At 44.2% G+C, this 12,898-nt stretch overlaps 1 protein-coding gene across 1 annotated transcript in view; it reads left to right on the forward strand.

Annotated features, from left to right (window-relative positions):
* Positions 1-2,204: 2,204 nt before the first annotated feature.
* Positions 2,205-12,898, forward strand: part of LOC306748398 (chloride channel protein-like) — a gene marked incomplete at both ends in the record, with an annotated part of 38,809 nt that continues 28,115 nt past the window's right edge. Inside the window, 9 exons of the mRNA XM_079231564.1 lie at positions 2,205-2,255; positions 8,651-8,960; positions 9,031-9,162; positions 9,280-9,408; positions 10,929-11,062; positions 11,179-11,256; positions 11,358-11,436; positions 11,619-11,744; positions 12,665-12,749. Coding sequence (XP_079087690.1) covers positions 2,205-2,255; positions 8,651-8,960; positions 9,031-9,162; positions 9,280-9,408; positions 10,929-11,062; positions 11,179-11,256; positions 11,358-11,436; positions 11,619-11,744; positions 12,665-12,749 — 1,124 coding nt within the window. The remainder of the gene's footprint in view (positions 2,256-8,650; positions 8,961-9,030; positions 9,163-9,279; positions 9,409-10,928; positions 11,063-11,178; positions 11,257-11,357; positions 11,437-11,618; positions 11,745-12,664; positions 12,750-12,898) is intronic.

Consider the following 12,898-nt stretch of genomic DNA (forward strand, 5'->3'; position numbering starts at 1 on the left):
TCCACCTGACGTGTGTTAGAACCTAACTAGTCCACCTGACGTGTGGTAGAATATAACTAGTCCACCTGACGTGTGGTAGAATATAACTAGTCCACCTGACGTGTGTTAGAACCTAACTAGTCCACCTGACGTGTGGTAGAATATAACTAGTCCACCTGACGTGTGGTAGAATATAACTAGTCCACCTGACGTGTGGTAGAACCTAACTAGTCCACCTGACGTTTGGTAGAACCTAACTAGTCCACCTGATGTTTGGTAGAGCTTAACGAGTCCACCTAATGTGTGGTAGAACCTAACTAGTCCACCTGATGTTTGGTAGAACATAACTAGTCCACCTGACGTGTGGTAGAATATAACTAGTCCACCTGACGTGTGGTAGAACCTAACTAGTCCACCTCACGTTTGGTAGAACCTAACTAGTCCACCTGATGTTTGGTAGAACCTAACTAGTCCACCTCACGTTTGGTAGAACCTAACTAGTCCACCTGATGTTTGGTAGAACCTAACTAGTCCACCTGACGTTTGGTAGAACTTAACGAGTCCACCTCACGTTTGGTAGAACCTAACTAGTCCACCTGATGTGTGGTAGAACCTAACTAGTCCACCTGATGTTTGGTAGAGCTTAACGAGTCCACCTCACGTTTGGTAGAACCTAACAAGTCCACCTCACGTTTGGTAGAACCTAGCTAGTCCACCTGATGTTTGGTAGAACCTAACTAGTCCACCTGATGTTTGGTAGAACCTAACTAGTCCACCTGATGTGTGGTAGAACCTAACGAGTCCACCTCACGTTTGGTAGAACCTAACGAGTCCACCTCACGTTTGGTAGAACCTAACTAGTCCACCTGATGTTTGGTAGAACCTAACTAGTCCACCTGATGTGTGGTAGAACCTAACTAGTCCACCTGATGTTTGGTAGAACCTAACTAGTCCACCTGATGTGTGGTAGAACCTAACTAGTCCACCTGATGTTTGGTAGTACCTAACTAGTCCACCTCACGTTTGGTAGAACCTAACTAGTCCACCTGACGTTTGGTAGACCCTAACTAGTCCACCTGATGTTTGGTAGTACCTAACTAGTCACCTATAGTATCATGGTAACACTAAATAGGTCTAAGGGCCTGTGTTGCCAACTGATGAGACCTGGAGTTGTTAATGCTCAGCGGCTGTAGTCCAACAATCACCACTCAGGGAGCGCCGCTGCATTCACAGCACATCCGGGAATGTTGGACCATCTTTTCCCACGGCAGGAAGAATTCCTGGCCTAAAACCAGTAATCTTGACAACTGAAAGTCCATTGAGTGATGAAATGGAGAATACTGTCGGGAAGCAAACACCCTGTTGGCACGGTACTGGATCTGCCTCTGCACGTCACGGCACCAGGTTTTCCTATATCTGGAATCAAACGCCCGCCACCCGGGTGAAAACTACATGGTATGGGATGACGGAAAAACTTGTATGTTATTCTTCATTAGCAGCTAGGAGGAAACTGCATGTTTAAACTATGAACCGGCAACAGGAGTCTACATCCATTGTAGGAATGGCAAGCAGGCCTAGGAAAATTAGGGATTGAACATTTTAAGGTGCTATTTCTAACAATTTCCACGTGAACAGATTGTAACGTAGCTAAACAATCCCCGTTGCCTAAAACAACCCGTGGACTGTTTTTGCTAGAAAGGATCCACAGGATGTGACGTAGACGTGTCCTCAGGAGGACCTTGCCTCTCTTCAACGTTAGCCGACGTAGCAAAAATACCGTCTTGAGTGGATAGAGTGGGCTAATCATCCGGACTCCCGGGGCTGATCTCGCTGCTAAATTGGCTAGCTCGGCGTTTGCAAATTGCTTCATCAGCTAACGTTACGAAGCAACCGACGTCAACCTCCCTCTCTCCTTTTGCACCCATTTCCTAAATGCTGAACAATACGTATTTTGTGCAGTTCTTTGAATCACTTTGAATTTTCTCACAATAATTGTTCTTGCTCACTGCAGTTAGTCTGGGGCAAGAGTGAGGGGGGTGTGGGGGTAACCCCAGCTGGAGCTGGTTTACACCATGTCAGAATATGTGTGTATAGAGTGTGTGTTTGTGAGGGGTGTGTGTGTGTGTGTGTGTGAGAGAGCGCGAGTGTCCTGGCTGGGTGTCCTGGTAATGCTGAGACAGACGGTGAGCGGGTGGGTTTATTTTTGGGTCAGTGACAGTGTGTCAATGGCCGCAGATGCGTCGGAAAGGAAGGCTCTGAGATACAAGCAAACCCTGGTCAGTGTCGCTCTCTCCTTCCTCTCATTCTCTCTCTGTCGCTCTTTCTCTTCCGTCCATCTGTTATTCTCTCCGTCAGCCGGTCCCCGTCAGGCGCTTTGCTCCGTGTGTCGCTCCACGTTTCTCTTTGCCCCGAAATCACCCGTCAGTCTCGCGTGACGCACCTGTGATGGCAGCGCAGACTACATGTGCATGGATGGAGCCTGTGTGTGTGTGTGTGTGTGAGAGCCTGTGTGTGTGTGTGAGCCTGTGAATGGACCTCATTCAGTTGTGTGTGTATGTATGTGTGTGTGAGTTCTCGATATTGTGAAGACCAATTAGCTTCTTGTGTAACAACAGGGTCACGCATGTGGTCACGCAGCAGTTGCTTAAACACCGTGCACCACCTTCACCCCTAATCTCGGTATGCACACACACACACACACACACACACGTGCATGTGTGCACACACACACTTTGTCGCTGTCTTGTTTCCTTCTGGCCGGGCCGGCCACCTGTTTGCTGCCCGTTCTGCGCCTTGTTCCTTAAGCCCTGCTCGGTCTTAGCACAACTCAGAATGTGCGTTTGAATGTTGTGTGTACAGTACATGTGTGTGTCCCTCCGTGTGCGTCTGCGAGCGTGTGTCCATTTGTATGTGCCGGATGCTCGTCCAGTAAAAGTGAAACCCGATCTCGCATTTGCAGCGGCGCTAATCCTCACGTCGTTTACATGTATGTTTTCGGCGGGAAGAAAGGCGTCTCGGCGGGAGGATTATCATCGCGGATTTTGGGGATGTTCTGTTGCAGAACCCTGAATGTTCTCCGAGATGTACATAGACAGACCAGACAGATAGAAATAGTTGTCAATTGCAATACAGGTTCAGTCGTGAGTTCGCAGTTTACAGTAAACAGGTTTTCTGGCGCTGAGCACGGAATATACAACAAATGCAAGTCAGCCAAAACTAATTAAATGCAGTCATCACGCTTCCCTGAGCTCTAATATTATATCTTTTACCGCATGTCTTGGAATTTTAAAATGGTTATTTCCAGGCCTGGAAAAGTCCTTGAAAAAAATAAAATCCAAAAGTGTTGTAAAAGTCATGTAAACGTGTTATATTCATGTGTTCATGACGTTCATTTACGCTGAGTTTGAAATAATTAATATGCTTTTAAAAGAAAGACTCAAAATATAAGCAGGCATACATACAGGCATCTATATAAACGTTTATTCTTTTAATCAAACTACTGTCTCATTCATTTGAGTCATTTAAGGTTTACTGTATGCTTTGTGTTCTCATTGTTAGTTTAAATACTACATTTACTCACTTTTTACTGTTTACACCCAGATTTCACTAAATGTTTGTCATGGACATTTGGTTAAAAGTCATGAAACCCATTGCTCAGACTGTGTATGAACCCTGTGCAGTTTCTGCATCTTTTACACTGAAACCGCTGAACTATTTGAAGCCTCGTTCATTTTGGGGAACACAGAAACTCCGGACTAGTTGTGCGTGACGACTCGTTCTGGAATGAAGCCGCTGAGCCTCCGGCGTGTTGATTGGCCGGTATGCGAGCGCCGGCGATCGTGGCGACCTATAAAGTTTACTGTCTGGTGAAACCGTATTCCTACGGGTCGTCCAGGAAGCGTGACGTCATCTAACCTGCGTGTGTGTGTGTGTGTGTGTGTGTGTGTACATGTAAAGGCCATGCAGGCGGACGTTTACACTGTCACTCATGGGAGCAGAGCTATAAACTGTAATTGGGATTTTTGAATGCATCGTGAGCGTGTTTGTGTGTTCTTATGATTTCATAGCTAACAGTCTCTTGCAGTACTAAGAACACACAATAAATGAGTAATAATAATAACAACAACAATAGCTGCCCTTCTGCAATCGGCCTCAAAGGCACGTGACGGTGCAGCCATGCAGAGAATGTGTGGAGCTAAACCCTTCTCTATTTTAGAAGACCTTCATATGCATTAGCTTTGACTTCACTCGCGTTACGCCGCACGCAGCCGCTCTTTAGCTTCATTCAGAATCCAGTTAAAGACGTGCCGCTTGGGTATCGAACCATCGGGACCAGCAACGACCGTGGTTTGTTTTTAACGTTTTAACTTTTTACACGTCCGCCCTCTGAGCCCTGTTCGTCTGCACAGGAGGAAAACTAGACGACAATCGTGATTACGTTCATGAAAATTCGGGTGAACGGAACTAGCGGTCGAAATATGAAACCTGCCTTGAGGGGAAACCTGGGGGGGCGTGGCCTGCAAGTCACGCAAAGGAAACGAGGACACGGATTACTCAATTTAGAGCACTTCATTTTACAAAAAGATGGACTGTTCTTTTATAACTGTAAAAAGATTTTTTTATTGATGTTCAAATTGAACAAATATTTAAATCATCCCCCACGTGATAATTCACTTTTTTCTGATGACAAAATGTGCATCGATTGTAAAACCAGGGTTCGTACGGTCATGGAAAACCTAGAAAAGTCATGGAAAAGTCATAGAAAACCATTCTTCAAAATGTGTATGAACCCTCTAAAACACGTATTTTCCAAAAATGTAACGGCAAAAACACAGAATTTGGGAAAGAGATAAAGCGTAATCTGTAAAAACCATATTACAGGGTCCTATACATGTAATGTGTTAGACATCTGCTCTTGCAAAGGTGCTTTATAAATGTATTATTTGCATGTGATCCGGTTATAAAAAAACATCTTCACCGTCTCAGAAGATGAGATCCAAGACTGATGACATTTTTAAATATAATAACAACACAGGTCTCCATCCCAATGCACCTGTTCACCAACAAGAAAAAATACAAATTGACAATTCATTCTAGCGCTGTTCTGTGAATTGTTGGCTATAAAAAGCCGGTTATTGATCCGGTGCAGACGAATAAAGTGAACACACATATCTGCAGTCACACCTCAAATGCTGGAAAAGCAAAGTTGCATGCTTTCATCTGAGGAAGGTTTCCGTCTCCTCATCGCCTCACACAGATGGAGACAATTATGTGTCTCTTCAGTCGACGTTTAAGTCACTATGTATGTATGTCTATATCTATATTCATGTATTAAATGCACCTTGAACCTCTCTGGAGGCACAACTCTTGCAGGACTGCTTGCTTAGAGTTTGACTGCTTAAAAAAAAAAAGAAGTTTGTATTGAATTGGCACATGGCACTAGATTCTAAAAATGTCAAACGATACCCAGCTCGGGTTCAGACTGCTTAAGTGTTTATGAGCGAGGCATTGATTCCTTCCTGGAGGCCTGACCCTCCACCAGCTACACACACACACACACACACACACACACACACACTAGCACGCCTGCGCTGCGTGGTAAGTCAGAAGCGAACCACCTCGGCAGAATGCTGGAGAAACTGCCGTTTGGTGAAGTCTTTTCAGTTCCTGCTTCCTCTCCTTGAGTCCTGGAGGGACTGAAAAGACAGCTGGAAGGACGCAGAGAGAGAGTGAGAGACACAGGAGAAAGTCAGCAATATGATGAGGCATGGAAAGGTACACTGATGGTGAGAGAGCGAGAGAGGTGTGGGAAGTGTAATGAGCAATATTGGATCACACCGCTACTAAATTTAGCCCAGAGTTGAGTTTCACCGGCAGAGGAGCGAGCGAAGTGATTAGCCCAGAGTCCAGTTTCACCGTCCCACCACGGCGAGGTGGGACGAGGTAAAGGAGGACGGGTGTGCCGAGGATGCATTTCTGACAGCATAACAACACTCATGAGGGAGGGCTTCCTGCACAGCGGACAGCTGACCCACTTCCTGAGTCTGTGCTCCTTCATTATGCTCGTTAATAATGCACATATATGGTCAGCTGACGTTAATCCTCACTACTGAGGCACATTCTACGTGATTTATTCTGATTCATGTGTGATAAAAAGCACAAAGAAATGCTTCATCGTCTTGATTATCAACAAATACTCATTGCGTTGGTGTGTCTGCTATGCTGCTTTATAGGTTCAATTACTCACTTTAATCAGAATCAGAACCATTTATTGCCACATGTGTTTTTCCGTACGATGAATTTGTCTTGGCAGGTGGTGCATAACATTAAACAATACACAATAAACACAGTGCAAAAAGAAGCAGGAGCATGACATTTACAATATAATATGACATTAAAATGAAGTGCACGGACAAACAGATAGCAGTACTTTATTTATCTGGACACAGCCTCACAGTGTGAAATGTAGTTTTACCAACAATCATAATCTGCAAATATTCAGTAAAATGTGATCAGGACATCAGCATTTATGCTTTTTATCTCGACTCATCTGTGTTTATTAAACTGACTGAAGCAGAGCTGCTGATCCTCGCTTCCTGGAGACGATCGACCTCTTTAGAAGGCTCTTGTGCATTTTATTTCGTGAAATAAACGAGTGTTTTGTGGTATAAAGTGCACAGCATGTTGGGAGTAACATCTGACGTCGAGAAGGAGAAGGACTCGCTGCTTCTGTCTCGTTCCGCTTCGTTGACACATTCAGTAAATTAAAGTTCAATTAAACGCTACAGCTCGACAAGTGTGTGCACCGGCAAAACTTTCTGGGTCCAACCAAACCGAACAGGACGTCCTGCACGCGCTCTGCGATCCTAAATAGACCCGACCGCCCGGACCAATCAAAACATCTGTGGCCTCTATTGTCCGAGGCCGGCGCTGCGTGTCGGCATTCAGTTACTGCATATTGTGTATGACGCTGCTCAAGTTTCACCGTGTGTGTGCGCGTGTGTGTGTGTGTGTGTGTGTGTGTGTGTGTGTGTGTGTGTGTGTGTCCATCAATCTGACTGTCCATGAAGCTGCTAAATCAGAAGCTGTTGAAAGGTGACTGCACGTACATCAACGTGTCGGCACCAGATGCAACCTATCAGCTTGCCAGTTATATTCCTGGAGCTCTATTGTCTATATATATATATATATATATATATATATATATATATATATATATATATACAGTGCAGGTGGATGAGTGCAGAGTTTTAGGTTCTGCACTGATTAAAGTACAGCAGACACACAGTTATAATCTTTATATTGGTATTTTCGTGCATCAAATTCATCGACTTGCCATTTTAAATCTCCTCATTTATCTATGACTTTATTGACCTCCGGTGTCCCCACATAGTCCTGCTTCATGTTACTGTAGTTGTCAAGAGGACTTTACGCCTCTCATCACTCCCGTGGGATTACCAGCACAGCCGTTGCCAGTGGGAGCGCTGGGAAGGCTGGAGGTGTGAATGATGCCACCCGGATGATTCTATTTAGAAAGTTTATGATGGCAAACTACAGAAAAGGGTTTATTGTAAGGTCTGAAACAGGAAGTGAATGCATGAGGGCTTCTCCCGCTGGAGGAGATGCGTGTGCCGGTGAGAACGGGGGAGATGAGAGTTGATCTCTTCCCCACATGATGGTCTGCCCAGAGGTGATAAATCTCCAGGCAGAGCCGGGTTTCCCATTAGAGCCGTTTGGGTCGACACGTGGTGCCGTCTATTTTTACAAAGTGACTCTTCCCCGCCTCGCTGCCAGAAGGAGAGTACTCCCTCTCTCTCTCTCTCTCTCTCTCTCTCTCTCTCTCTCTCTCTCTCTCTCTCTCTCTCTCTCTCTCTCTCTCTCTCTCTCTCGGGAACTACCTGTACATGTTTACGTCTCAGGAATGAACGCCACATGTTTGTAGGATTTTTTTCTAATGCAGGGTTCTTACAGTCATGGAAAAGTCATGGAGTTTTAATATGGTTATTTCCAGGCCTGGAAAAGACCTTGAAAAAAATAAAATCCCCAAAAAGTTTAGTAAAAGTCATGTAAATGTGTTATATTCATGTGTTCATGTCGTTCAAATATGCGTTTAAAAGAAAGACTCAGAATATAAGCAGGCATACATACAGGCATCTATATAAATGTTTATTCTTTTAATCAAACTATTGTCTCATTCATTTGTGTCATTTAAGGTTTACTGTATGCTTTGTATTCTCATTGTTAGTTTAAATACTACATTTACTCACTTTTTACTGTTTACACCCAGATTTCACTAAATGTTTGGTCATGGAAATTTTGTGAAAATTCATGGGAATTTGGTGAAAAGTCATGGAAAATTGGTTTAAAGTCATGGAAAAGTAAAAAAAAAGTCATGGAAAATTGGTTTAAATTAATAGAAAAGTTAAAAAAAAGTCATGGAAAATTGGTTTAAAGTCGTGGAAAATTGGTTTAAAGTCGTGGAAATTTGGTTTAAAGTCATGGAAAATTGGTTTAAATTAATGGAAAAAGTCATGGAAATGTGGTTTAAAGTCGGGAAATGTCGCTTAAAGTCATGGAAAATTGGTTTAAAGTCATGGAATAGTCATGGAAATCCATTGGTCCGAACGTGTATGAACCCTGTGACGGGTCCGTTCTCTGATTTGATTGACAGCTCTATGGGGAGTACCAAGAGAACCAAGGAGGCTCCGGCCGCCGGGAGGCCACGCGCCTGCTGACCGAGCGGCAGATCAAGAAGCATGGCAGCCATCCCCGCGGCCACGGCAGGCCGCGCCACGGCCGGCGCGGCGGCGGCCTCGGCCAGAACGGATACCACGGCCGGCACCAGCACGGCTACCACGGCAGGGCGAGGAACCGGCGGCAGTCCAACATGGAGGCCGAGGGCGACGAGCAAGACGAGCAGGCGGCCGAACCCGACCTCACGGCCTCGATGAAGAAGAGACGCTCCTACTCCAAATGTAGAGGTGCGGTAAAAATACAAAATACATAAAAGTGCGTCGATGGTTCGAGTCCTCATCCCTTCCTTTCTGTCAGACTGCATAGCGCGGGTCCAGAGGTTCCTTGTGACCCGGCTGGGAGAAGACTGGATCTTCCTCGTTCTGCTGGGCTTCACCATGGCGCTGGTCAGCTGGACGATGGACTACGCCAGCGCCAAGAGCCTGCAAGGTAGGACTACAGGGCCCACAATGCATTGCAGGATCTGCTGAAGGAAAGGTGCAACACAGAGCAGATATTTTCTCTTCTTTCCCTTTCTCTTCTTTCCTGCACCGCTCCCTCCTTCAGCCTATAAATGGATCCACGGGGAGCTGAGGGGGAACATCCCCCTGCAGTATCTGGTCTGGGTTTCATATCCTATGATCTTCATCCTCTTCTCCTCCCTCTTCTGTCACCTGGTTGCACCTCAAGCTATCGGTCTGTACCTTTCACCCTCCTCCTCCTTTCCTCATGGCTTTACTCACTGCACTCCCCTGCTTTTAGTTTATAGATATCATAACCCACTGTGACGATATGCACTTAACATTCTGTCTGCAACATCACATCCTGGAAAAGTCATCTCATTTAATCAGTGGAATCAGATCCTGTGACATTTGATTGTAAACCCCGTGGAGTCTCTTCGGGTACACGATTACCTCGCTCATCTCTTCAAGAACACAGAGGAAAGCTTTTCACATCATCTCACGTGAGAAAATGACTTATAAGCTATTTATCTGCAAAGCAAGAAGAATCTTTTTGGAAATGACACAAAAACATCAACAAACAAGGAAGGTGGAGCTTCACTAAACTCAAGTTTTAAGGTTATGGAAGTGCTTTAAATGTGTGTCCGGCTTTTTACATGGCTGCTAATTGACAGTCGCTTGGATACCAGTTTTGATCTTTGATTCAAACCTTATTGTCCCTCCTAACCTTTATATAAAACCCACCTATTTTTAGGCCTCTGCTCGAAAATGTCATACCCAAACTAAAAAGGGTGTATCTCTGCAACCACTAGGGCTATTTGAATATTTTTGGTTTTAATTAAAGGTACACGTGAGATTTTGTTCCGATGTGTAAATATCCGTCTTTATGTTACCGGTTAAGAGTAAATGAAGATGACACACAGAAAACAATGAAAAGGTTTCAGGTCCACCTGTAAAAAAAAATCACTTTCAGGATGATTATTTCTTTGAAATGATGCAGCTGTAAGGTCCAACTCTAACCCAAATCATAGCTCAATATGTGAACATTCACTAACCCAAATCATAGCACAATATGTGAACATTCTCTAACCCAAATCATAGCTCAATATGTGAACATTCACTAACCCAAATCATAGCACAATATGTGAACATTCTCTAACCCAAATCATAACTCAATATGTGAACATTCTCTAACCCAAATCATAGCTCAATATGTGAACATTCACTAACCCAAATCATAGCTCAATATGTGAACATTCTCTAACACAAATCATAGCTCAATATGTGAACATTCTCTAACCCAAATCATAACACAATATGTGAACATTCTCTAACCCAAATCATAACACAATATGTGAACATTCACTAACCCAAATCATAACTCAATATGTGAACATTCTCTAACCCAAATCATAGCTCAATATGTGAACATTCTCTAACCCAAATCATAACACAATATGTGAACATTCTCTAACCCAAATCATACCTCAATATGTGAACATCCTCTCTGCAAAGGTTGACTTTGATAAAGTGAAGCAGAACAAAGTTAGAGAGGGTTCATTGGGGTCCAATAGCCCCAATGGGCCCGTTGGGGCTATTGGACTCATTGGGCCCATTAGCCCGCACTTATGATGTTCAATACATCCAAATACAGCAGTTTTGGTTCTGTTGTTTAATATATTTGCTTCTGATTTACAGTTTTAAATAACAATCTTTCAGTTTTTAACAGGCTAAACAACCTCAGTTCTCTCTCAGGTTCTGGCATCCCCGAGCTGAAGACCATCCTGAGAGGTGTGGTGCTGAAGGAGTATTTAACGCTCAGGGCCTTCGTGGCTAAAGTCATCGGCCTGACTGCCGCCCTGGGCAGCGGGATGCCGGTGGGCAAAGAGGTGGGCGATCCGGACTTCAACTCAGATTCATGAACTATCTCTCCCTCTCCATTGTTCTGCCTCTTAACTTCTCTCTGATTTCGTTTCCCTCTGTTGTGCTCATCTCCGTCGCCCAGGGTCCGTTTGTTCACATCGCCAGTATCTGTGCCGCAGTTCTCAGCCGGTTCATGTCCTTCTTCTCAGGAGCTTATCAGGTGAGCTGAAGTCGGGGAAGATTCTCATTCGTTCTTATTAAAATCATAAACGTGTATGAGATCTCTCTCATCGATATGTCGTCTCTCTATTGTCTCAGTAGAATCCATACTGTTACACGGACATCCTCACAGTGGGCTGTGCTGTCGGGGTCGGCTGCTGCTTCGGTACTCCACTTGGAGGTACCGTCTTCTCTCATTCAACATGGACTGAAATTGGGGCTTTAAGGAACTTAAAATATCCACAAATTAAATCAATTTGACAGGAAACACCTGTTTTTTTTGCATGTAACTTTCTCTCTCTGTAACTCTGTGATATTGTTTTAGTTTGCGTCCGTTTTAAATGCAGCTTCCTCCTCCACCAGGTGTGCTCTTCAGTATCGAGGTGACGTCCACATACTTCGCCGTGAGGAACTACTGGAGAGGATACTTTGCTGCTACGTTCAGCGCCTTCATATTCAGAGTGTTGTCCGTGTTCAATAAAGACTCAGGTACTGAAAGGAGGAGGAAAAAGGACTCATTGGGATATTGATCGTGTGAGATAACTGCACGATATTACGTGACTGTTCTCTTTACGGTCATGGAAATTTGGTTTAAAGTCATGGGAAAGTCAGAATGTGTCTGAAGCCTGTCTTTATCAAACATGCACTAGAGGGCAGCCTCACTTCAACAATCATCACCGAGCACACTCATCTTTTAAGAGACGCTTCATCTCCTCAACCACAGGGCCTATTTGAACAATTTAAAAAGGTATATATACAGAAAACCCTTGGGAACATAGATAATAAGTTCATATATGTGTTACTGCTATATTGGTTTATGATAAGGAAAAAATATATATATTTAGCAAATTAATTACAATTAAAAGTTGTATTTTCTTATCGTAACTATATTTTCTGTGTTTTAATTTAATATATAACATAGCTCTATATGTTAAGGGAATCCGTGCAAAGTTAAGTATTTTTAATAATTATGGCCAATTAAGATTTTCTACCGTTAAATATGTTTTCTTCAGAACATACATGCGAGTTCCCACGCTTGTCAATGTCATTTCACCCAACCAGTTCATTGTTTTAAATGTCTGCGGTCTGAAGAGCCGCAATGCATTTTGGGTCGGTTGAGTATGTCCAGTGAGCTCACGTCTCCTCCTCAGAAATCGTTGCTAATCTCGTAAACATCCCGGACTTCTCCTGTCCACAAACCCCAAGACGACGCTGTGGACTCAATGATGCTCTGTGAATGATGTGTTCTGTGATGTAGACCCACAGTGTTGCTCATGAGCGGCACCAGGTCATCATTACTGCAGCAACACAGACACGATGAACAACCTTTCTTCCTGGCCCTGTAAAGAGAGAGACTTGAGATACCTGTAAATACAACAAGTGTCTCTGTGTCTTCTCCGTGTCTCTAGTCACCATCACCGCTCTGTTCAGGACAAACTTCCGCATGGATTTCCCTTTTGACCTCCAGGAGCTGCCGGCCTTCGCCATCATCGGGTGAGCCGCGGGCAACTGAGACAGAAGTGTGTGTGTGTGTGTGTGCGTGTGTGTGTGTGTGTGTGTAAGAGTGTGGGTGAGCGTGCATGTGCGTGTGTGTGAGTGTGTGTGTGTGAGTGAGAGAGAGAGAGCGCGTGTGTGTGTGAGAG

This window comes from Taurulus bubalis (genome assembly GCF_910589615.1).
Source record: "Taurulus bubalis genome assembly, chromosome: 16".
Taxonomy (NCBI): Eukaryota; Metazoa; Chordata; class Actinopteri; order Perciformes; family Cottidae; genus Taurulus; species Taurulus bubalis.